The sequence below is a fragment of the Lepisma saccharinum genome, chromosome 16, assembly GCF_977018435.1.
Source record: "Lepisma saccharinum chromosome 16, izLepSacc3.1, whole genome shotgun sequence".
Classification (NCBI taxonomy): Eukaryota; Metazoa; Arthropoda; class Insecta; order Zygentoma; family Lepismatidae; genus Lepisma; species Lepisma saccharinum.
Genome location: NC_139244.1, coordinates 39,054,957 through 39,081,715, shown reverse-complemented (window position 1 = coordinate 39,081,715; position 26,759 = coordinate 39,054,957). Strand labels below are relative to the sequence as shown.

General features: G+C 38.8%; 1 protein-coding gene across 2 annotated transcripts in view; it reads left to right on the top strand.

Moving 5' to 3' along the window:
* GABA-B-R2 (gamma-aminobutyric acid type B receptor subunit 2) overlaps positions 1-26,759 on the top strand; it is a 330,120-nt gene that overhangs the window by 181,173 nt on the left and 122,188 nt on the right. For both annotated transcript variants that reach the window (XM_083138018.1, XM_083138017.1), the window contains exons 5-7: positions 7,008-7,068; positions 17,484-17,718; positions 22,615-22,855. In XM_083138018.1, coding sequence (XP_082994144.1) covers positions 7,008-7,068; positions 17,484-17,718; positions 22,615-22,855 — 537 coding nt within the window. The remainder of the gene's footprint in view (positions 1-7,007; positions 7,069-17,483; positions 17,719-22,614; positions 22,856-26,759) is intronic.

Below are 26,759 nucleotides of genomic sequence, written 5' to 3'. Positions count from 1 at the left end.
CTGCAGTTACACAAAATCCTGGCAATATTATTATCCCTTACAAACCATAGCAGTTTATCGGTATAGCGTTGTGAGTGATTTTGTCAGTTCCTCGAATGCTGAATTTCCTACAGGTCACGAAAGAGACCAAACAACACATCCTCTTTCGTGATCGATTTTGTAATAAACCTTTTTTTTTAATTTTCATGAAATATAACTCTGCTATCGTCGCATTATCATGGAAAGTTGCGTCATAACTTGGATTGCAAATGCGATTAGCAGAAACGGGCAGGAACAATTTGGTGGGAATAACAACACTTCAGGCCAAGGTGCACACCCATGGATTCAGACCACCAGCCGCCACTGCCCACGAAGAGTAAAAGAAACACCTTATATAAAGGAAGAGAAGTCTTCACTTGCCAATCATGAAACAATATACAAGGGAATTAAGTCACCATTACCCCTTAACTATAAACCCAGAAATGAAATACTTTGTATAGTTCAAGTTCTGGAATCCGGAGCAAGTGCGGAGCGTCCGGGCATGCCAAATCGCATCCCAACCTACCCAACCTCTCACCCTCTCCTAACATTCACTCATCTCACAACACCCCATACGTCATCAAGTCTAAACAATTGTTCTGAACACCAGAATCTTTATCAATAAATGGATAACAAAGCACTAAAATATCATTAAAGTCGAATACACGCGTAATTACAACAACAATATATAGACACTCATGTTTATTATACTATCAATATATTAAGGCTAATGAACTCTCATAAGGCTTGTTCTGGTATTATACTATCAATATATTAAGGCTAATGAACTCTCATAAGGCTTGTTCTGGTATTATACTATCAATACATTAAGGCTAATGAACTCTCATAAGGCTTGTTCTGGTATTATACTATCAATATATTAAGGCTAATGAACTCTCATAAGGCTTGTTCTGGTATTATACTATCAATATATTAAGGCTAATGAACTCTCATAAGGCTTGTTCTGGTATTATACTATCAATATATTAAGGCTAATGAACTCTCATAAGGCTTGTTCTGGTATTATACTATCAATATATTAAGGCTAATGAACTCTTTTTTTCTTAATAATGAACACTTGTATTATTATTAATACTAGCTGATTTACCGGCATTACCCGGGTATTTATTTATCCCAATCTTGTATTAGACAGAAAAATAATGAATTCTAACTATAGTGTAAAATGTAACTAATTTTAAATGTGATCGTGAATGTCACCAATTACCTTAGCGACTCCGAAAACTATGGATTCGACACTAATCTAGGTCATTTGTGGCATTTTATTTTTCACCCCCTCTTACCCGCCAGGCCGATAGGTGATGAACTTGGAGTTAATCCGCATTGAGAGTGTCACGAAAACTAGGAATCCCATTCGCAACACAGCCTGAATGTTAGACAACCCGAGAAACACTATGGCTGTGCTGGATTGCATAGAGTCACGGATGTCTGTTTGTGCTGAATTTAATATCGGTCGTTCTTGATTACTTTTACATGTCACCCCCCTTAGGGGTGCCAGGGGTGTCTTGCCCCAAAAATATTCTTTCCAGATTGCAAGTGATACGTGTACCAAGTTTGGTTGGAATTGCTCCAGACGTTCTAGAGTTATGCCGGAACAAACATATACACACACACACACACACACATACATCCATTTATATATATATATATATATATATATATATATATATATATATATATATATATATATTAATAATGAAAATATTATTATACCTATGTTACATGCTTGGTTAGCAATGAAGTACTTTGCTAAATACGCAAGTAGATGGCGACAGCTACCAAATCTGATCTGCCTAACCTACTGAAGTAGCAGAAATAACCATATGAATATATTAAGGTTAAGTCTTTGTTTATTTCTGCTATTAGGTGCGTGAGTAGGTTAGGCTTGGTACTTTTAGCATTTATATCCAGGCTGCTATATCTGTCGCTATCCGCTCGCCTAGATGCCTGTCTGGATATCAAATTCGTCAACTAGCTAGTTGGGTGCTGGGTGTATATTGAGGGAGGCAGCGACGCAGTTGTAGAGTCTGTTGCGGGACCTGGTCGTTCTATTAATAAACGTTTCATTGTCGTTCCTTTTATTATTGTTGTCTCGAACAGAATCACGTCATCTGAAGCCAATTTAGAATCCGTCGACGAAAACCTCGCCAATAACCTTTCCAGCGTTGACAATTCCTTTTCATATTAAAATTAAATTAAGCCATAAACATCTTCAGCACAATAAAAAGGAGAGCATCGGCTGGATTTATCAAGTCAGAAGATTACGCGTGCCAGCTTCGCCTCGCAGAAAAAAGGCAATAAATTTTTGCATTGCAAATTTATAATTTTTCATCACAAGCCACCATGTCACTTACGACATGCAAATGGCTTTTTATTTTTTCATCATCCCCGGTCGGCGCACGGTTTTAGAACGAACCGGGATAAATACCCAATTAAATTAAAAAACATAAAAGCTCAATTCATTAACTTGAACTCTGACGGGAGAAACTGAATTAGAATCCATAAGTCACCGGCATAATTTCTGTGCAGCGGGGGAAAGTAACTCGATTGTAGAAAAACAGATGGCGCAGCAAGCGTATTTTTACAAACGAGAGAGGAAAATCAATAATAGCCACGTATAATTCACAGAATTTCAACGCAAAATGGAGTGTGAGACGATGTGTATATTACACTGTGTAGTCTGGAAGTTGTTATTTTGTACTTGTGATCTACAGGTTGTGAGTACAGCAAATCTTGCGGTAAATATCTTAACTATTTCAAATATTCATATGCGCCCGTATATTCTAATCAGTGAAAAAAATGAGACCAACCAATCATTTAGTTGGAGATCGGTTAGTTCATCGAACTATCCAGCCTAACTATAGACTATTTTGGGGGGAAAAGGAAAGGACTTAGGACTTATAGTATTCTTGCCTTGACTCATCTCACCCAACCGCTCGTTAGGTGCCGGAGCTTGCCCCGAGTTGATAGCTTCCTGGAGATGAGTCCTGCTCGAAAAAGATTTATAGTATTACTCTAATCAGTGCGTAGTTGGAGATCGGTTGGTTCATTTGAACTCTCCAGACTAACTATTGCCTACTTTTGTGGGAGTAGGAAAAGGTTTATTATCCATTTGCCTTGACTCATCTCACCTAACAGATCGCTAGTTCCCGAGTTGTTAGCTTCCTGGAGATAAGGCCTGCTCGAAAAGTTTTTTATTATCCATTACTAGATCACATTTGTTCCTCTGTTGGACATAAAATTTCAACTTGTGTAAATTGCAAGGAAAATGGAAGACTGTGCATTTAATTAGCACATGTCGAGGTCTATGACTATACATGAGCTGGGCAATGTTTCTCTGTGGCAACTCGCACGCTTTCCAGTCTATCCTAGCATTATTGAGCACTTTAGTCACGTGTATTACTTAATTCCAATATCTATCTACATTGTAGTTGGGGAAAGCCGATATTTGATCTGCCAAAAATACTGTCTATGTACAAATGTGGTTCACTTTTCGCAGTGTGCATAAATGTGCAGTAAAATGTTATTTTTATTATGATTATTTTACATAAATATCAAGTTATTCAGTATTATGTATTATACAGGGTGACTCTAACTTGATAGTCCCAAGTTTCCTCAATATCTTTTTGATTCTTGCACAGAAATTTACAAGGACAGAGGCTTAACTATAGAAGCAGAACCATCACACCCCTCAACTTCATATAATTCGGATGGTAAAAATGTAACGCGAAAAGAGAAGGATAAAAAAGTGTCCGTCTGTAAGCGACCCTGCTGTGTACTTTGACATGGTGCTGTATCTGACAAGTTGGTTCTTGATTGGTTCGTCTTCTTCGAAAAACGAAACGCACACTGAAACTTCTAAAATGCAACCAAACGTTGCACCTATCAATGGTATTCTTCACTCATTCTCATCGTCCCGATTGACCAACAGTGAAGAAGAAGCGACGTAACTATCAAAATACAAAAGTACAATTATGACCGCTTTCGTGAAGTTTTACAACCTATTAAAATTCATATTTTAACTTTATATCCATGTAATTTCATGGAAATGTAAGCGGTCAGGACTCGAACCCACGCCATTGCTCAATCAACTGAGCTACCGAGCCAGCTCTGATCTTTTACTGCCGATGTTTTACCTGTATACCTGGTATGTGCCTAAACAAAAGGTAATATTATTTCATGTGTATGGTGATTTTGCAAGCATTATTTTTACCTTTTCTGCCTTACTTTATACACCGCTTTCAAGTCCTGCGGGCCTTCTGCAAATGCGTTTATTCTGTGGACTTCCCGTGTGCTACTAACAAATTAGCGGCTTATCTGATATTGTGATAGGTAACACTATCATCTGCAATAAAGGCCCCGGTAGAGGGGAGGCACATTGCACAGTGTTTCCGACCCACACATCAACTATCGGTCTAGTACAGACTGTCATATGTGAGATTAAAGTGTAAGAACTCTGGAGATTCGTTTTTTTAAGTGCACGTGTAAAATAAAATGCTCAGAAACATGATCTTTCTTCAGGGTAACCCCTTCTGCTACTCTGTCTTGGTGTGTGCACATGGAATAGTCGCACCAAATATAGAAACTAATGTCCCACCCTTCCCATAGCGGTCAACCAAACGGTACACATTAAACGGCAACCTTAAATAAACCAGTCTAGAAAAGTGACCACCCTGCTTTCATGGCGACGTAGCGTCACGTTCTGCAACACCAGAGGTCTCAGGTTCGACTCCTGTTGAATTCATGTATGTTTTCATTGTATATTCCATTTCATGTGTTCCTTAATCATCCGCATCCTTTTCCATTGATTGATTGATTTGGTTTAATTTACTTCGCTTTTCTGCCACTTCTGACTAATCGCGAAGATGAGGGATGATATTGATGAAGGGGGACTCGCAAATAACAACCATGCCCAGGCCAGGATTCGAACCCAGGTCGTAGCGTGCTGTGGTAATCAGTCTGCCACGGAGGTCAACACATCTTACAAGGAACCACTCGACTTGGGTATCACCATGCATTTCCGGTTATCCTTCCCCCCCCCCTCCCCAATGGAAACTGTAAAGAGAAAGAACCCATTCTTCTACCTTGCCCTTTGGACTCGGGTTGTGATTTCTGCTCTTTTCGAACGCAAGGCCAAATGGTGCGCATGCGAAGCTTATTGTCCCGTGCCGACTTCCGTTGGAGCGAACACAAAAGCCAAAAGCGCATCCAACCCCCGCCCCCTTCCAGAAAACCCACTGCATTTTACGCCAATCTTCCCGGCCGCTGCTCCCGGCCCTGGGTGGGAAAAGTGGCCCCTCCTGCGATCACAAATGCTGAGGAATTCCTGCGGGAGGGAATCCGAGCGGGAAAACGAGAGATGTTCCCGCGGGAGATTCCTGGACCGGGCATCCACTTTGTAGCCTTCCAGGGGAGAAAGGGACGTGCTTGAGAAAACTTTCCGACCGTTTTCAAAATGGGAAATTCATATTCCTCTCCTTTTCCACGCCAACTCTAAAGCAAAGTTCCAAATGCGATATTCCGATATCGTGAGCATGCATAGGCATTTGCTACAAGATTCCAATTTCACTCTTCCAACCTCCTTGGTGGAGTGGTATCCCGGGTTCGAATCCTGGTCTAGGCATGGGTATTCTTTGTAAGTCTCCTTTCATCAGTTTCGTAACATCACTCATTCTCATCGTCGCGATTAGCCAAAAGTGGCGACGTAAAATAACCTAATTCGATCAATCAATCCAATTTCACTCAAGTCACAAGTGTGCGGTTTTATACCCTGTTACACTTCCGTATAACTGAATATTTGGATTGAATATACTATACTCTGTCCCGGGTATTCCCGGAGCAAGCGAACGAAAACAAGTCTCTGCGCAAGTATTGACGCGGGACGGCTCTACCAATGAACACGTGAGAGGGGACGGGACTGCGTGGATGGGGAAAGAGACTGCAGTTACCAGCCTTCCCAGCGCTTGTACTGCTTCGCTCTGCCCACTTGATTTCCCCCATTCTCTGCCATTATGTGCAGCCTACCTCCACAGATTACGGGGATAGAGTATAGGTTTAAATTTTTCTTGTGTTCTGGCGTCAATTCTAGTAAATCACGCAATTTGGTGATTTCATAAAGTGGTTAGGTCCACTTTATCGACAGATAGGTTAAACTTGACTTGACCTACAGTTTGAAGTATGATACGAACCACTCCACTGAGTTTCGGAACCGGGATACCTTGATTACAAGCATTTGTTTATTTAGAGATCTTGTTTACTGCGTGTGGAGATAGAAAGGAATGCGTCCACCCATTGCCTATCCTCTGGCGCTGGGATTTATTCACATGGCATTTCTATTTTCCGTTTCATGTACGTAAAATAAGCCTGCAATTTTATTTTCAAAATATTTTCATTTTGCGTTTTTTTTTTTTAAATTAAATTACCTGCAATTTTATTTTGATGACATTTATATGTTCCGTTTTTTTGTAATTAAAGTATGCCTGCAATTTTATTTTAATGGCATTTTTATTTCCCGTTGTGTGTATTAATAATTGAAGTAAGCCTGCATTTATATTGCTTATAGGTAAAAGGTGAAGAAAAGTGAAGTAAAGTAAATCAAATCGTAATGTATTATCTTTTCTATCTTCATTAGTTCGCATTCGAGAACATGCATATATGAAACCATGTGTAGTAATTATTAACCAGAATTATGAAATTATGAAAATGTAAGTGGAAAATAATCATAATTTGGGGTTGTATTAATAAGAAATAACTTAATATGAAAGTTGTTAGTCAGGTAGAGGAATTCATCGAGCTAGCCCTCAAATCCAGGTACAGACGTTTATCTGTGGCCCATGTTAAAGTGTAGCAGTTAGCGCCTGACTACTATGCAACCCAATATACAGTAATGTTGGTTTGGTTGCCAGTACTTCAGGATACCATTGCCTGCTGGAAAGCTTGAAGAATTTGCTGATAAGTCTCTTCTCTTCCAGGGTCCCGTTAGATTCTACGCGAACGAGCGAAAGGCCAGCATCATGCTGAAGCAGTTTCAGGGTGAGTGTCCTTTTTCATAATGTTTCTCTACTTTGTTTCAAATATATTTGACGCACCTTTTCAATACTTGTGTAAAATAAGCCTATTTTGTGTGATGTCTAGTGACAGAGAGTAGTGTCCCACGGTTTTCTAAATGGAAAGAACGTAAGAGATGTGGAAATGTGTGCGAACGCAGCACATTGACTATCTCACTGGAAAAATCAGGGATACGGGTTCGAGTCTTGGGTAAGTTTCATTTTGTGCTTAAGAGTTCTTCATTCTCTCTCATTGTTGCGATTAACCCAAGAGGTAGAAATGATATGTGAATAATGAAAACTGAAAATAGAAAAACACTGAAATCTCCAATCATATCTCGAAATTCGAAACGAGTCCGACACAAATTTCGAAATCCGAGACCAGTCTACACAGATTCCGAAATCCAATACCAGTCGACACAACTATCGAAATTCAAGACCAGTCGACACAACTATCAAAATTCGACACGAGCCGACACAACTATCGAAATTTGAGAAGTATTGAATTGTTGTTTTAAGTCCACTTTATATCACAGATCGGGACTGGACCTACAGCGTGAAGTGGGATCCGAACCACTATGCAATGTGCCTCCACCAGGTATCGAACCTGGGACCTCTTGATTACAAGGCGACGACGTTACGACTACACCATCGGGGATGTCAGAAATTCGAGCTAAGCCCTACACAAGTATCGTAATTCTAGACGAGTCGACACATGTATCGGAATTCTAGACTAGTCGAGACAAGTATCGAATTCCAGAAGAGTTCGACACGCACAAGTATAGAAACTCTAGACGAATCGCAGACAAATTTAGACCTCCACCGTCTCTCCTCCCTTCTCCTCATACAGTCTCCCGCGCATTGTTTTCTAACCTTGATTGTAGCTAAACTTCCGTCGAGTGGGGTCAATTGCTATTAATCGTATGATACGCGGATGCGAATCCCTGCATCAGATTGAGTTCAAGAGCGACGACCGAAGCGTTTATCATCTCAGGGTGTGGAAAAAATACGAAACAACCATCATGACTCGCTCGTGCCTGTCCGGCGAAAAGTAATTATTCCAATGTGATTGATTGTTTGCAGGAGCGTCACTTCATTACAAATGCGTCGAGCTCATTTTTCAGTTACTGAATACGGGCCTTCCATCATTGGCTCGTTGTTCCACGACGCTGTTTTTTAATTATTGAAGATTCATGACAACGAGTTGTTGCTTCTCGTTAACCAGCTATTTACTGCGCCGGTTCACGCAGATGCTAAAAACGTTTCCACTATGTGCTAGAATACCTTTGTCTCAACTATTTTTTTCTAATTAGGTGTGGATCTCTTTAAAGATAACATAGCAGCTAAACCCGTCACGTTATAATCAAGAGGTCCCAGGATCCATTCGTGGTAGATTCCACGTTAAAACCGGAAAAAGTCCAGACTAACCATTTTCAGCATGAAAGTGAATTAAAAACAAACTTTGTCCATCTCAATAATGGTTGAATAATTGCAACAACAATTGAATAATGTCAATTGTACAGGGTGAGTCAAACGTCCCTGACCACCACTTATAAAATAAAAGGGAGTGTAGAGTGCAGCAATTGGTCATGGTAGTAATATGTTAGGCCTAGGGGGAAACTTTTTTGTGCATGTCATGACAACGTCCACCATCTTGGTGACCGCCATCTTGGATCCAACGTCATTTCTTTAAATGGGAAGGGGCATGTGGGGTATGGTTTTGGACTAGAATTTCACCAGGAATTCAGTGACGAAGTCAGATCTACGAAAACTTTAATGATAAGGAAGTTATGGGCACATGAAAGTTACACAATTTGTTCAATATGCTGTCCTTCTTGTGCTATGCACATGTTGAGACGGTTCTCCTATGCTATATGGGCACGGAGCAATATCTCAGGTGTGATTTGTGCACAGGCATCCAGTTTCCGTTGCTCCAAGTGACCCACGTCCCGAATCTTTTCGGCATACACGATTGCCTTCCCATGACCCCACAGGTAAAAGTTGAGTGGGGTCAAATCTGGTTATCTGCAAGGCCATTCCACTGACCCACGTCGACCAATCCATAGACCAGGGAACTGGAGGTCGAGATAGTGATAAACCTTTCGCCCATAATGAGGTGGTGCCCCATCCTGCTGAAAATATGAGAGGAAGCTGCCATTCTCCGTCAAAAATGACGGGAAAATGTGTTCTTGTAACAACTAGAAGTAGCCCACTGAATTTAAATTGTCATGAATGAAGAATGTGCGAATGATACGTGTCCCCCAAATCCCGGCCCACACCAAAACCTTCCCAGCACCAACCATATTGCTCGGATCTCTCCACAACGGGTTCTCGGAGGACCAATACCGCATGTTCTGTTTATTCACTCCCCTTTAACATAAAAATTTGCTTCATTAGAATGCAGAATATGCAGTGCAAAGTGTGGGTCCTGGCGAATTTGCTCCACAGCCCATTCACAAAACTGCATTCTCCTATCTGGGTCGTCCTCAGAGAGATGCAGCTTGTACGGATGCCACTTAATCATCTTTAACATCCTGCAAATGGAACTCTGGCTGACACCACATTACACAGACATTCGACGTGTGCTGCGCTGCGGAGACTTGGCAAACAATGCTAGACCTGCCGTAGCTGTTCCTTCGTCAGTGTCAGTTCTATGCCTACCAGATCGTGGCATGTCCTGGACTGTACCGCTCTCTTCGAACCTGGCCAGCAATTGGGACACTGAAACGTGCGACACTGGGTTCCGTTGAGGGTTCCGTTCGTTGAAATCACGAGCTACAGCACGGGCACTTCTGCACCCCCCACAGTTTGATGATCTGGATTCGTTCGGCCTTGGTCAATGGCATGGTTCAGCACCTGCAAATGATACGTAATTATCATTTTCATATGCCCATAACTTCCTTATCATTCAAGTTTTCATAAATCTGACTTCAGCACTGAATTCCTGGTGACATTCTAGCCAAAAACCATGCCCCACATGCCCCCTTCCCATTTAAAGAAATGACGTTGGATCCAATATGGCGGTCACCAAGATGGCGGACGTTGTCATGACATGCACCAAAAGGTTTCCCCCTAGGCCTAACATATTACTACCATGACCAATTGCTACAATCTACACTCCCTTTCATTTTATAAGGAGTGATCAGGGACTTTTGGCTCACCCTGTAGTACCTATGTGGGACGCAACTTTCCTAAAGTTATGGACTAACCTGCACGGTTTGCTCTTGCTAAGAAGTTTAAGTCAATTTTATGCTTAGATAGGCTAATAGGGACTGGACCTACAGTTTAAATGGAATTCAAACCATTATGTGCATCCACCGGGTATCGAACCAGGAACCCCTTGATTACAAGGCGACGACGTTATCACTACGCTATTGGGCGAGGCGAATGTCCTTCAATAGGCAAGAAGTAAAACCCGGGACATTATATGGTGCGATTGGGATGGGGCATTCAAGTACTCAGATATTTGAGTTGTGATACAAAGTACTTACTCCATATAAGTACTCGTACTCCTTTGGTGATATGGTTAATTTATACCCACTGCTTGATTCTTGTGAAATAATTTTGCACATTACCATTTCCAAACCCACATGTCATTAATATTGTATTTTAATTAGATTTAAGAGCCTTAAATCTCCCACTGCCCTAACAAAATATAATTCTATTGGGTGTGTGAATGTTTGTACGTATTTTATAACTCAGTCTCAAAGTTGGATATCTCAAATAGTGCATCACGAAGTGGAGTTCAATGCGACGCCAGAGGTGATGAAAAAAAGGAAACAAGATTTTTTTGTTGTCATGCATAATGTATAAAGTATATTACAAGTTTCGAAATTAGGTGCTTCAATTTGTATACATTAATTTTTGGAGTTATACACTCAAACTGAGAATCTTTCAAATTTGATCCCTGTATCCCCGATGGCACAGTGCTAATGTCGTAGGCTTGTAATGAAGGGGATCCGAGTTCGATACCCGCAGAAGGCATACAGTAGTTCGGATACGTATCACCTTAAATTGTAGGCGCAGTCCCGATTTGCCTATCTGTGAATAAAATCGACTTAAAATAAACTTCTTAGCAACCGAAAACCTTCAGGTTAGTCCATAATCACTTTTATGAAATCGCACATTTACGTCATATGCTATAACTGACGTCAGAACATAACTTTAAACTGTAGGTCCAGATTCAATTAGCCTATCTGTATATAAAGTGGACTCCAATATGGCCCTGTATACTTGTAATCACTCAAGGTGGAACTGGGGATGAAATTAAGGCGGTACTCCAGCCAGTTCACTTGTTACATTACGTATTTTAGTTAATTGAAAATAATGATAATAAATGTAGCGGTAAAATGCATTACAATATTAATATCATAACCGTGAGATCCTATCGCGTTTACGTTTATCTTACATTGTATTATTTGATATACAAGTTCAGTCCATATTTTTTTTCCCATAGGGCATGTCATAAGCATCTTGATTATTCTGTTGTCAATTCTAAATTTTGAATTCTTCCTTTTAACACGAGTTTTTAATTTTTCATCTGAAATTCCTTCTATAACGAATTATTTTATTTGCATCATAAGTTCGGCTTGCATTATTATCCTTTCTGCAAATTGAGATTAATTTGAGGGTGACTCAACTTAAAACCTTAATTGATATACGAGGGCTGTTTACAAATATGCCGAACTTTTACAAAATTGAGAAAATGGTAATAGTCACCAGCTATTTCGACCTGTCTCCTTCAACATACTCCCTTCCACTGTGCACACACCGCTTCCAGCGTTTCTTTCAGTTCTGGAGTGTCTGCTGGAACTCCAGTTTTGGAATGGCTTCGAGGTCCCGCAGCGAATTCCCTTTGATGTCTTCTATTATCTGAAATCTGTGACCTTTGAGGGTTGATTTCAACTTGGGGAAAAGGTAAAAGTCTGCTGGAGCCAAATCAGTGGAGTATGCCGGTTGTGGGACATCAAGTGTCTGGTGCTTTGTCAACAACTCCCGAGTAACGTGTGAGAAATGGGCACATGCATTATCGTGATGAACTATCCAAGACTTGTTCTACCACAGCTGTGGCCTATTGCTTTAACGTAGAACGCTGCATTCTCTGTGGAACCATGAAACACAAACTCAGATTCTCTAGCAGCGAAGAACATGATTAATATCATTGTCGTCCTTGATGGAGGTTCAACCTAATCTTAAACGTCTGTACCGATCATAACACTGTGTTGATTTGAAACATTCCTGGCCATAGAAGTATTTCTAAAAGTTTTATTGAATTTCACATAGAATTTCACACATACTCGCTGCTGTTCCCTTCCAGTTTCTTCATGGTAGGGTAACTGAAAATCGCCGCGGGCACTCAACACACCTGCACTCAATGCGATCTACTACATTACTGCGGTTAGCAGTTGAAACCGGGTGAAGTTAATAACTAAGGACACCGCTAGGCATCACCACTGTTGGTTCTCTACATACTTTACAAAAGGAGTTCGGTTTCTTTTTGAACAGGCCTTGTATATACACTTTTCAAGCAGATTTTTGCTTGTAAGATTGCTCCAGTTTACCATTTTTGTTCATCAACGCATATTTTTGAAGCGCTGATTAAGTGTTTGGTTTACCGCAGGCAACATTATCTCATGGATGCGAGTGTAGTCTATTCTTGGTAATTGTAAAAGTCTCTCCACTCATCCACCCGCGCGAAGTGGTGCCCATAATAAGCCTTCTCCTCTATTCATAAACTTGATGGTGTGGTATACATGCATAGAGATATTCAATCTTCATTTATCGAAGAAACTCGAAGGGTTTCTAGCTTTCAGATGGCGCGAAACCACTCCTCTTCATGAATGCAAATGTATAGAGGTGGCGCCATCTTTAGAATGCAAAATGGCGTTTTGGACCTCGATTGATTGATATCGGGTATTTTACTTCGGTTTTCTACCACTTCTGCGAAGATGAGTGATGATATGATGAAGGGACACTCACAAAGAACACCCATGCCCAGGCTGGGATTCGAACCCGGACCCCCTGGCGTCGAATTGTCTGTGCTAACCACTCCGGCACTTACACCCTTGAATATGTTCTGTAATGACGGATAATTCAATGCGTAAATCTGAGTCGTATACAGTCTGTCATATTTTTTCGAGAACTTTTTTAAGTTTTTCATTTCATTTGTTCTCATATTGTTCTTCTTTATATTCAACACCTTCATCCTTTCAGCTAACAGAGTTTTTCATTATTATGGCTAGGATTTTTATGATCTAAAAATCACCAAAATATGCAAAATAAAATATGCTCTTATGACCTAAAATTTTACAAAATATGCACTATAATTTGAAAAATATTCTCTTATAACTAGACTGTTTCAAACATCAATATCTAACTTATGCTGAAATATTTTCATATACATACTGTTCTTAGTTCACTTTATGGGCCCTGGTGAGTTGAAATGCATAATTAATACTTTCTGTAAATTTTCAATTAAAAATGAAAAAGATTTTGCTGCAGTCCGAAAAAAAACCCTGGAGTGAACATGGGAGTAAGAACGAATCCACTTGGGAAATTACTATATTTCTTGAGAAACCGAAAATATGCTGAATATGACCGAAAATCCATCCAAATATGCTTTATCACGTAGAAATGCCCAAATATGCCAAAATATGCCCTTAAAAAGCACCTTAATTCAATTAATTTCTTTACAATAGCAATTTCTATATATATTTAGGGAACACAATCACCCTTACCAAAAAAAATATGCTAATTCATAAAACTCCTAGCCCTTGTCATTATTGTTTCAAAAAATTGTTTTATATGACATTGTATGCAGAAGATAGTACGTATAATTATGTTGTTTTGTGAATTAAGATTTCTTGTTGTCATTTCTGTGTTATTATTATTATTATCATTTCCTAATGCAGACACTCGTCGCAAACCAGCATATATGAAACTGTTTTCATAAGATCTTCAATGGTCAAATTAAAACCGAATTTCTAATCAGCCAAATACCCACAGGATCAAACCTCAAAGTAAAGATCTTTCACAATCCAACTACAAGACTCTCCTTTCTACGGCGGTCTATCTTTTATAGGCTCCCTCGTTTATCTAATAACCTGCATCCAAATTTGATATATTCTTGCCAGATCACTTCTTCTTCTCCTTCCTTTGGCATTGTAGTATAGCCTTAGCCTTCTCAACAATGCCGGTCCATTCTTCTCTATCCTTTTGTCTCCATCTTCTTATCCCCAGTGTTCTGATGTCTCTCCCCACATCATCTGTTCATCGTATCCTGGGTTGCCCTCTTCTTCTCCTACCTTTGTTAACTGTGATTTTTCCTTTGATATTAAGTTCTACTTGATTTTGTGGAGCCAGTGATGATGATCCCAGACATTTGAATGCTTTCACCTCTTCATAATTTTGGTCACCAGTCTTTACTTCTCTGACCCGAGTAAAGTCAGTCAGTCTCATGTATTGTTTTCATTACATTCTTTTCTAATCCGACTTCTTTAACTGCTTCTTCAATTGTCAACATAACATCCTCTACAGAACTTTGACTTCTCTCCAAAACTCAATTTCAATTTTTCAATTTCAATTTTATTACTCCATATTAACCATATACATTGGTATTTGGAGGGTTCAGTACAGTTCATATAAAAGAAAAATATATAATTACGAATTTTCTATAATTTACAATCCAGATATTCACTAACGCTATAGTACTCCTGATTAACTAATAGTTTCTTTAATTTGTTTTTGAATCTTGTCATACTTTCTGCTTTTATATCATTTGGTAAATGGTTGAATATTTTAATTGCCATTTGTTGGGGTCCTTCTTGAACTAATGTTAGCCTGGTATAGCTTGCTTTTGTTTTCTAAATGCTTCTAAACTTGCCGGTGAGTTCCCCCAAAATTCTATTGCATAATTTATTAGTGAATGAAACATTGCATAATATACCTGAATTAGTGAATTTGTTTGAAGTGTTTGTTTTAATAACCTCAGTGGAAATATTTTGGAATTTAGTTTTCTAACAAGTATTTTTACGTGGTTTGACCAATTTAGATTTTCATTTATAGTAACTCCTAAAAATTTTGTTTCTCTAACTAATATTACTGGAAGATGGCTATTCTTTACTACATCTTTAATTTTATTGTTTTGTTTAGTGTGAAATAGCACATAATTTGTTTTCTGTTCATTCAATAGTAATTTATTACTGTCAAACCAAGATTTCATTTTTTCCATTGTTTTTTCAATGTTGGCTTCTAACTCGCTCACATCATTTCCCTTTATTATTGTGCTAGTATCGTCTGCGTACAACAAAATCTTTGTATTCTGTATATTTAATGGTAAATCATTTATCTACAAAAGAAAAAGCAGTTGGCTAACATTGATCCTTGGGGAACTCCATATTTTAAAGTCTCTAGAGTGGATTTGTATTTTCTTACGTTTCCTTCTCTTTCGTGGCTAATTTCAACACATTGCATTCTGTTTGATAAATATGATTTCATAATTTCAAGTGCGCTACCCCTTATCCCATAGTTTTCCATTTTAGAAATTAATATTTTGTGGTTTACTAAATCAAAGGCTTTTGTCAAGTCGTAAAATATTCCGAGAACTAATTTTTTATCGTTTATACCTTGCAAGATGTTTTCGATTAATATTTAATTAATATGCCCCATTCTTTTATGAATGGGGCATATTAGTCCTATGCACCATTCTTCAGGCATTTAATCTTTTTTCCAAATCATGCTTACAAGTTTGTAGATCGACTTCCACAATTTCATGCCTCCTATATTTATCAACTCTGCAGTCATACTGTCCTCACCAGGGCTCTATTACTCTTTAAGTTTCTAATTATTTGGTTAATTTCTTCTACTGCGGGTTCATTAATAAACTGTTGGGGACCAAAATATTGCTTCCATTCTGTATCATTTCTACTTGCGGGTCTATTCAAAAGTTCTTTGAAATACTCTCTCCAGCATTCTATCACTTCTCCACACACCAAGTTTCAATTTTTTCCTCAACATGCTACCATTCTAGGCTCGTAACCCCTTTTTATTCTCTTCATTCGCTCATAAAATTTCCTAGCATCATTTCTGAGGTACCATCTTTGAGCTCTTCCAGTACATCCTCTTCATATATATCTTTCTCTTCATTCGTAAACTTTTACAAGCATTTCTCCGAGATTCAAGGTCATTCTTTTTGCTTGTTCTAGTTTCTCGGCAGAGCATTTGTTTTCTTGCTTCATTGCGTTCATCTATGGCTTGCTTACAGTCCTCATCAATCCACTCATTTCTCTTCCGTTGTTTCGTCTTACCAAGAGTGTCTTTTGCTACTTGAATGTTCTGCCTGATGTTTAGCCACAATCTCTCTACTGCCTCGTTCTCATCAGTCTCTCTGTTATGTCCTAATATTTATGACATAAACAGAAATAAACATCTCAAGATTGGAACTTCATACTTATATATATTAAAACTTGTAACAAGGTGGATTACATTATTAAAACTTAAATCATTCATAAGACATATCAACAAGATGCATAATCGTTGCTATGCACAGACTATGTACATTGGCCATAACTGCTAGTTCACCATATACAATAATATATTTTATAATATATATCACTCTCTTATTTGTTTTTTCGTTTCAATGAATTCGTTAAGAATGTATGTGTAACTTTTAATATTTTCTCTGTGCCATCTTGTGTTGTTGTTTTCCTTCTTTCGTGTTTCAGTTAAAATGATTATTCAGTACTGTTTCTGAAACTTCAGGTATATTTGATTTAGATATGATATGTGTTATTTAGCGTCGTTTTTCTTGCACTTTTGGCTACATCGCGACGATGAGGAGGAGCAAAGATATGATTAAATTAATGAAGGAACATTCACAAAGAACATCCATGTCCAGGCCTGGAATCGAACCTAGGTTGTAGTGCTCCGTGGTATCCACTCTGTCACGGAAGTCGGTAAAACTTTATGTAAATAAATAGATATATAAATATCTCAACTGTTTTAACCCTGTATCCTTAACCCTTTACTGCATTTAACTCTTATGATGTTACTCTTAAAGTAATGGCCATCTCTGAAATGTCACCTTCACTTGCACTTAGTACACTATGCACTGTATTTTCGGGACTAACGAGGCTCTGGCGTCTGAACTCACAGCCAGTATAATACTCTGTGATATTTGTGTTGTATGTCTGTGAGTGTTCTTTCACTAATTTCATCTCGTCTCCATTCATCCCCATCTTCGCGATTATCCGAAAGTGGTACAAAATAGACATACAAATCAAATCACTCATTCAATGTTCTATCTTTACTGTGTGTCGATATCTTTACTGCATTTTCAAATTCTTCTAACCATGACGTAGTCCTGAAAGTGGTGCATGTACTCATGGACATCTCTCGTTACAGACGGAGGGCAGGAGAAGGTCGGGGAGTACGACGCGAAGACTGGCCAGCTGGACTTGAGCAAGGGGAGGCCGATCAAGTGGTACGGGAAGGGTCCTCCGAAGGACCAGACGCTGACCATGCTGGAGCACAACAGGGTAAACATCACCATCTTTGCTCTCCTGGCCACCGCAGCCTCCCTGGGGATCGTCATGGCCGTCGTCTTTCTCGCCATCAACATCAAGTACCGTAACCAGAGGTAAGGACTCCCTATAACTTATATCACCTTTCCTAGAAGAGGGTTGACCATTCTATCGTTCCTTTTTTTAACAAGCATGCTGTCACCATGTCGATAGTCGCGGCATTTTGTCGTGTGGTGAATGGTGACTTCCCTGGGAACTCTAAGGCATCACTAAACCCGAAAGTTTATTTGAAGCGGCAACAACAGTCCTCCATTTGTTCCACTCTATCCTTCATATCAATTCTTATGAACTTTTTTTGTTGACAGAGAATATACAGTATATAGTCACCTATTAAACAGGTTCAGTGGAATGGATAATAAACCTTTTTCGAGCAGGCCTCATTTCCAGGAAGGTATAAACTCGGGGCAAGCCCCGGCACCTAGCGACCTGTTGGGTGAGATGAGTCAAGGCAAATGGATAATAAAACTTTTCCTACTCCCACAAAAATAGGCAATAGTTAGGCTGGACAGGAACTAACCGATCTCTAACTATGCACACTTTCACAGGTTTGGTAGAATATTACATATTACTACACATATAGGAGTCTACATACATATGTATATATTATGAGCTTGCATTCCAGTACAGCAAGGTCACCAGTCTTGACTCACAGTATTTCACCTTCAAAATTCTTTAGATTTAGCTATGTTTTCTATAATTTCTTTCTACCATCTCAAAGGAATGCAGTTGTAGTCCTCCCTGTCAGTTCGTTTTCGAGATGGCAAACCTTAGCACCATCTTGTGGCGATTTGACAAAACATTATGTATTTCGCCCAACACCCTGGACCCAGCAAGCCAGAAATGAAAACCGAAATCTGTGACCTTGAACGATCCAATAATAGGCCAGCCGCAATCAGCAAGGAAGGAAATGCAATCGCAGTACCATCTAATCAGTAAGTCTGCTGCTGGAGCTGCCGTAGTGTTGCAAACTGTACTGTTAAATATCTACAACAGGGATTTTTTTGTACCAATGTCATTGTCAGAGTTGAGGCAGATCAGAGAAGCATTTTTTAAAGAAATGTAATTTAAAGATTTGGAGCACAGTAGAGATGCAAAAACTATGATTTTTGACAGAATAATAACATCATACAGTATATATGAGCCTGATTATTCGAAAAATATTTCGCAAATATTGAAAGCAAACACAATTTTTATCAAGAAATGACATGGTATGCAAAGACACACAAAATAAGATATCCATACTCATATCTACAGATAAACGCTGAGATCCCCATACATACATAAACATCCATGTAAGAACATGGGAACACATGGACTGATATACCGAAAGAAGTGCGAATGAAGTATAAGGTTAAAATATTGGGAGGATATTCTTTGCGAATGAAAATATTTATGTTTACTTAATTGAATTATATTTATGTACTTAATTAATGAAAGATGAAATTCTTAATTTTTATTTTTAATTTCAATGCTTTTTGGAACTTCACACAATAAATAAATCGTCATTTCATCTTCTCACAGGTCTCTTACCATCTGGCTTTCCAACATAAAAGTATGAAATTTTCTCTCCTCATGGTACTACATGGTGGCCCCTCTAATTACTCCAATAAGACCAGGAGATGTACACAGATTATCTAATGCAGTATTGCGTAACCACTCTCCTGTTTCATATCTTTTTAGTTCCTAATATCCCCCTTAAGATTTTATATTCCAAACTTTCCTTTTAATGTAGGGAACCACGTTTCAGATCTATAGTAAACATTGAAGTGTTTAGTGATATAATATGTTAAGGTACTTTTGTATATAATGTTTGAACTTAGTGAATTCTTGAATGTCCGTGTAGGTACGAGATTTTTCATTTTTATTTTCAACACTTCCGTCTTTCGCATTTCCTACCTCCTTCACCGAGACGGTGACTGTGCCTGTTCCTCTAAGAATTTCCTTTTCATCATGTTGCCAGATTCGTACAACCAATGGCAAAGACAATAGCAGGCAAATTGTCCATCATTGTTATAATTATTTTTCATTGTGCATCCTTTAAGAAATGGAATGCTGTTCATGAGAAGCAGATGTTGTTCCGTCCTCATTATTTTTTTTTTATTTCAGTTCATAATTGTGGAAAAGGGACTGGCTGAAAATAATGGACAATTCGCCTACTATTAATTTCGCTCTTGGGTGTACAGTCACCGGCAATAATAATGGGACGCCTACATCTTGAAATACTAGCTTCCATGCAAGGCGTTATATGTGTTGCCTAACTCTACGGCAAATTTTCAATGGCAACTTCCACCACCGCCGTATAGTTAGGCAACACACATAACGCCTTGCATGGAAGCTTCTACGGGATGTAGGCGTCCCATTTTTATTGCTGGTGACTGTACATGCATATAAAGAGGTTCATTTCACATAAGCACCCGCGCCATGGCCGATTCATTCTGAAGCCTGGAGTAGGACGCCATATTGGAAACTGCTGACGTAAGCAATGACCTTAGAATCCCTTTCCTCGTCTCGCAAAAGAGCTTTGTTGACAGTAGTTCTACCACACACACAAGAAAGAACATTTTCGAACCCTAGGTTTTTGAATCTTCCATTCGTTTTTATTTACTTCAATCACTTTTTCTTACTTCTTTGTGGGGGGAAACAAATCGTATTTTCTCTTTTATGTCCCTTTCCTCGTCTGTATTGCTTTCCCTTCCCCTTTTGTTATTTACTTCGGTATTCTCGAAATCGCCGCGGACCCCCACTTTTTTCTATTATTTCTTGAGAAGGGAATTTTTAAGCGGGTGACTCCAATCTCTCGCCGGGAAATCATACAACTTCGTAAGTTTTCCTTTAATGAGAAAACTTTCCGCGCAAGCAAATTGCCTTTTTTTTTCTTTTTACCGGAGCAGGACCCTCAATCTTACGATTTATTCCCGATTTTTGAAAAACTTTTCCCTCTTTAAGGCTTCCTGCCTGCTTTTTTGTTAATACGGAAACTCGCTTCCTTTGAATATTTAATTACTTAGGTACACTCTGCTGGCGGCGCTCTGGTTGGCGAGTCTGGATCCACCAAATAGAAAACTGCGACTGTGGTAATATGAAACTAGCGGCGGCTACTAGAAATTAATTGGATACAGGAAATAGGAGAACTTTGTTTGAGGTTTCAGTGGGGACATGATGAAAGCCGACCATCGTCTGCATATTGGCATGTATTGGACGTGCAGTTGTACGAGTTGCTTGTTCAGTGTCTGTCGTGATGACGTGATCAAAGCGATGCTATGGGAGGTATGGGTAGGAATAGAGTCTTGAGTTCTTTAATTGTTACTTCTTGGTTTGTTTTGAAACTAACGCGCTATTTCGTCTAAAACAGGACAGAAGAAATTTCAACTGAACCATGCATAACAAACACTGCATCAATGCATGTATGAATGTTGACGTCATTATCAGTCACCATGCTGGAGGCTCTTAGAAAGAACTGTCATTTACATTTAAAAAGTAGGGCCTCCCCGATGGCGTAGCTTTAACGGTTTGTAACCAAGGGGTTCCCGGTTCGATACCCGGTAGAGGCACATAGTACTTTGTATCTCACTTTACAATTGTTTGTCTGTTTCAATTGTTACTTTAAATCCAATTTATGTTAATTAGGACTGGACCTACAGTTTAATTGATTGATTGACTTTATTTTACTTCGCTTTTTGTGCCACTCTTGGCTATTTTGCGAAGATGGGGATGAGTGATGGCATGACGAAATTGATGAATGGACAAACATTCATGCCGAGGCCGGGATTCGAACCCAGGATCGCTGGCGTCGTAGCGCGATGTGCTAACCACTTCGTCACAGGGCCCGGCAGGATCTACAGTTTAAAGTGGGATCCGAACCACTGTGCAATATGTCTCCTACATGGGGCACCTTGATTACGAGGCCACGACGTTACCTATAGGCCATCAGAGAGGTGCTCTCACCTTAAAATGTAGATCCAGTTCCGATTAGCCTATCTGTGCATAAAGTGAACTCAAAACAAAAATCAAGCAATTAAACTTTCAAAAAGTAACATGTTTTCATCACAGTTACTGGCATAACTCCGGTAACGCAACATCAACATGGTTACTGGATAAGTAAAATAGAACTTGGCCTACTTGTTTATGTTACTCCTAAATTTTGGGCATTAATTATATTCAAAACTTTTTTCAAAATTTATTTATAATATACCTTACAGATCAAGATAACGGTGAGAAAGGTTTCCTTTGTTTTGATTTGGATTTAAGTCCACTTTAGGTTAATCGGGACTGAAAATACCGTTTAAAGTGGGACCCTAACCACTATGCAATGTGGCTCCACCAGGTACCATTACGTCATCGGTGAGGCATTGGTGAGAAAGTTGATTGACTGAATTGGTGTTTTTGAGTACACTTTTGCACAGTATGGCTAATCGGGACTGAGCCTACAGTTTAAAGTGGGATCCGAACCACTATGTACCTCTACCGGGTAGTGAGAAATTGTTGTCAAACAGACAATGTCGATCCTAAACTGATTGTAACCTGTTGTTTCAATTTCCTCCAGATATACGGAGTATAATGATTGCAATACTTAATACAAATTTTACACTTGTTACACGAGTTGTGTAACAGGTGTAAAATGTATAGATTCCATAAGCAAGCTGTATTAATGAATGTACAGAAAGGGCTATTTATTTGAAATAAATTTAGAAAATAAGTGTTAGATGCCAAACAATTGTAGGCCAAAAACCAGTGATCATTCGCCGTCACCATTATTTAAGTATGTCTGGCCACACTGGCCTTAATCGTTTTCTATGACCGAATAATTTGGCCAAAATTACAAAGTTTAGTAAACACGACCATATATTTTTGCTTAAGTCACATATAAACTCAACCAATGATTAACATAGATTTCGTCTGTGTGCTGTTTCATGTGGGTAAATATCTTCTCACGCTACAACTTTTGTTTCCAGGTCCATCAAAATGTCCAGCCCTTACCTCAACAATATGATAATCATAGGCTGCATTCTCACGTACACCAGTGTCATATTCCTGGGGTTGGATAGCAAGCTCACCAGCGTCCACACCTTCCCCTACATCTGCACTGCGCGTGCGTGGGTCCTCATGGCTGGATTCTCATTGGCCTTCGGATCCATGTTCTCCAAGACGTGGCGCGTTCACTCCATATTCACTGACGTCAAGCTAAACAAAAAGGTAGGTGCTTTTGAAATTAATCTAACCATTGGTGCTTTTTATAGTTACTTCATTGGCAACACTGTAACCAAAATAATTTTTGTGATGTGTGAATCGCGTTAATATTGAGATAACTTTTAAAAAAATCATAAATGTTCAGTAGAAGGATTTACAGATTTTTTTATAAAGAACAAACGACAATTTTAGAACCAGGAATTCGAATCGGGTCTGCAGAAGATAAAACAGTGTGTCTTTGCGTGAATTATATAAATTACTTTTAAAACTATTTTTACAGATAAACACATCTCCTTCACGTGTACTTGACAGAAAATTACTTATCCTGTAGTGATAAAACACATATCTGCAGCAATCCTTGTTTCGGTAAAATGGCTTCTGGATGTTTTCTCTTTCGGCACTATTCAGATAACGAATTTGGTAATAACACGATATATACAGATTTTTCAAGCCACCTTCTTTCCTTCATCATATGCACAGAGAGGAGGATTCTGATTGGATCCTACTAATTGACAGGTGGAAAAAATCAAGGGAGGGGTTGGTCTCTGTCTGGGGAGTTCCGACATTTTCGACACCGTCATTTGCGACACTGAGGCAAAAACTGTTTTTTTCCCGTCATAAGCGACACTGCTTGGATTTTCCCCTACGATTTCTAATTTGTTTACCAGAATTAGCAACATTTGCGTACGTACAGTTCTGCACGCAAATCTTCAAGGCTGAATGAAGGTGATCATATATACGCCAAACCACGACTTATTGAGAACATTTTTGTATTATTTCGTTGAACAGTGGATGAACAACTCTGTTTTCGACATTTCCATCTGGAACGGCTCCCAACAGCGGCACAGGACTAACAATGCAGTCGAGGGATGGAACCATGCAGTTAATTTAATGTATTGACGGAAAAGTCAAGTCCTAACGTGTACCAATTAGTGAAGACTTTAAGATTAGAAGTTGCTGTGAGAGGAGGGCCTTGAATCTTAAAGGGAAACGTAGACGACGTCAGTACATTACATTAGATGAGAGAATACAAAGAGCGTTTGCCGACTATGAAATGCACAGAGATCTTAAGCGCTTTTTGAGGAGAATGGCGTACGTTCAGAAATTAGAGTGAAAATAGTAAGATGTTGGTTCAACTACAAGAGAAACGACGCATTGCATTACCAGATTTCAAATATTATTACATCCAGCTGTTAAACACTTCTATGTTGACAAGGGATTGCAGTCTGGCTCCGCATGGTCAAAGTATGAGTCGCCAACTAGCTAATCAGATTGCTTATCCTGATAAAGAGAAATTGAAACTTCCAGAATCCTACATCCATTGCAATTTGGTAAGTGTCTTTTTTTCAGTTAATCATAAATTTTGCCCTAAAATGCTTCCCAAGTTCAAAAAAGGCAGGAGTAACAAAAAATACCAAAATAGATATTTTAGGCAATATTGCACGAAATAGGCGCTAACTTCCAAACGGGGTTTTTAAAGGCCCAGGAATCCACATGTTCAACACAACCGGAACGTTTTTCCTCGCACATTTTAAATTCTGTCCAAGTGGCGCATTGTTTCATTCCAATACGGACCTTGGACCGGATTTAAATTGATCCGGTAAAAATAATACTGGAGCGTATATAAATTCACCCGGAAAAAAGGTTCCTGCACCGTATTTAAATTCATCCGGAAAAGAGATTCCTGCACCGCTTTTAAATTCATCCGGAAAAAAAGTTTCTGGACCGTATTTAAATTCACCCGGAAAAAAGGTTCCTGCACCGTATTTAAATTCATCCGGAGAAAAGTTTCTTGCACCGTTTTTAAATTCATCCATAATAAATATTCCTGCACCGTTTTTAAATTCATCCGGAAAAAAGGTTCCTGCACCGTATTTAAATTCATCCGGAGAAAAGGTTCTTGCACCGTTTTTAAATTCATCCATAATAAATATTCCTGCACCGTTTTTAAATTCATCCGGAAAAAAGGTTCTTGCACTGTATTTAAATTCATCCGGAGAAAAGGTTCTTGCACCGTTTTTAAATTCATCCATAATAAATATTCCTGCACCGTTTTTAAATTCATCCGGAAAAAAGGTTCTTGCACTGTATTTAAATTCATCCGGAGAAAAGGTTCCTGCACCGAATTTAAATTCATCCGGAGAAAAGTTTCTTGCACCGTTTTTAAATTCATCCATAATAAATATTCCTGCACCGTTTTTAAATTCATCCGGAAAAAAGGTTCTTGCACTTTATTTAAATTCATCCGGAGAAAAGGTTCTTGCACCGTTTTTAAATTCATCCATAATAAATATTCCTGCACCGTTTTTAAATTCATCCGGAAAAAAGGTTCTTGCACTGTATTTAAATTCATCCGGAGAAAAGGTTCCTGCACCGAATTTAAATTCATCCGGAGAAAAGGTTCTTGCACCGTTTTTAAATTCATCCATAATAAATATTCCTGAACCGTATTTAAATTCATCCGGAGAAAAGGTTCCTGCACCGTTTTTAAATTCACCCGGAAAAATGGTTCCTGTACCTTATTTAAATTATTTAAACATAAAAAGGTTATTTACGGTCCAGAACCCATTTACGCTTGCTACTTTCTTCTCCTGGACTGGAATTGAATGTATATAAAATTCCTGAACCGTTTACAACCATGCCTCAAAATAGGCATTTGTAAGCACTATAAAAATACATTAGTAGGCTCGAAGCAACAAACGAATTAAAAACATTAAAGCCTATGCTTCACTGCATGGGATGAATTAGGGAAATAAGTAAAAATCCGACACCTAGTTGGAACACCAAGTATATTTTAATTTATATTTCATTGTAATTAATCCACTAAAATACCAATTCCATTTCAGATTTAGCTTATTGAACAAAAACTGTTCTTGTTTTCCTCTTTTACGAACGAAATATCTTTTTTGCTTTTGCTGGCAAACACAATACAAATCAAATTACTAAAAGGCTTCAGAAGCTTGTTTCCCCCTTCATCCTCGTAAACGCAGCAGATTACCACCCACCCTGCGCCAAATCTCGTTAGAAAAATGATAGCATTTCGTAGAGAAGGAATTGAATTTCTAGACAGTCGCTTGTTTCTTTGTCGACATCTTTCCCAGCTCTCCGTGCACAGTCACAATTAAGCACCAAAATGTCAGGCTCTTCATAATAACGTTTTGCGGAAATTTTACAGGGATTACCCTGACAGAAAGACTCAAACATGTTATCCGAAAGTACATTTTCAGTTCCTAGCGTGTACCTTTCAGCACGGGATCAAAAAAGGCACATTATCACGATAGCCGAGATAGAAGGCTTAGATTGCCAGCCCACAATTTGTTTCACGCAGAGCGGAGAGCTAAATCCACTTGCTGCGAAGAAGCTGATTTGCTGCTTAGCGAGCACCGGTCCAAAGAGATATAAATCTCGAATGCGAACGCTCGCGTCGACGCCATGTTGGATCCAATTAAAAATTGCGTAGAGCTTTGATGGAAGTGAAGCAGGTTTTAAAATAATTGCACAGCAAGCGGGGAGAACGTTCCGGAAAGTGCTTACAAATGATTACAAGCGGGCATTGATTTATTAGGAGATGGTATAATTGCTATTAAGCGTTGATCAGGGATTTTTCAGATTGGATTTCACATCAGAGAGGACCGGTCGAGAAAATTTGTGGTTATTTTCGTTTTTTATTGCCGAAACACCTATAGAAAACGTTGCAAATGTTATGTTACATTAAACTAATCCGTGTTTGGATGCGACACCCTTGTATGTTAAGGATCACTAATGAAAGGAAGATATGTGTGAAATCAATTAAGTATGACGTCATCAGGCGCAATTTACGCAATGATTATGAAGTAACTGAGTTACAAGATTCCTTACAAAGGTTTGTGAATTTATTTAATTATTGTTTTCTTGATCACTTTGGTTTATT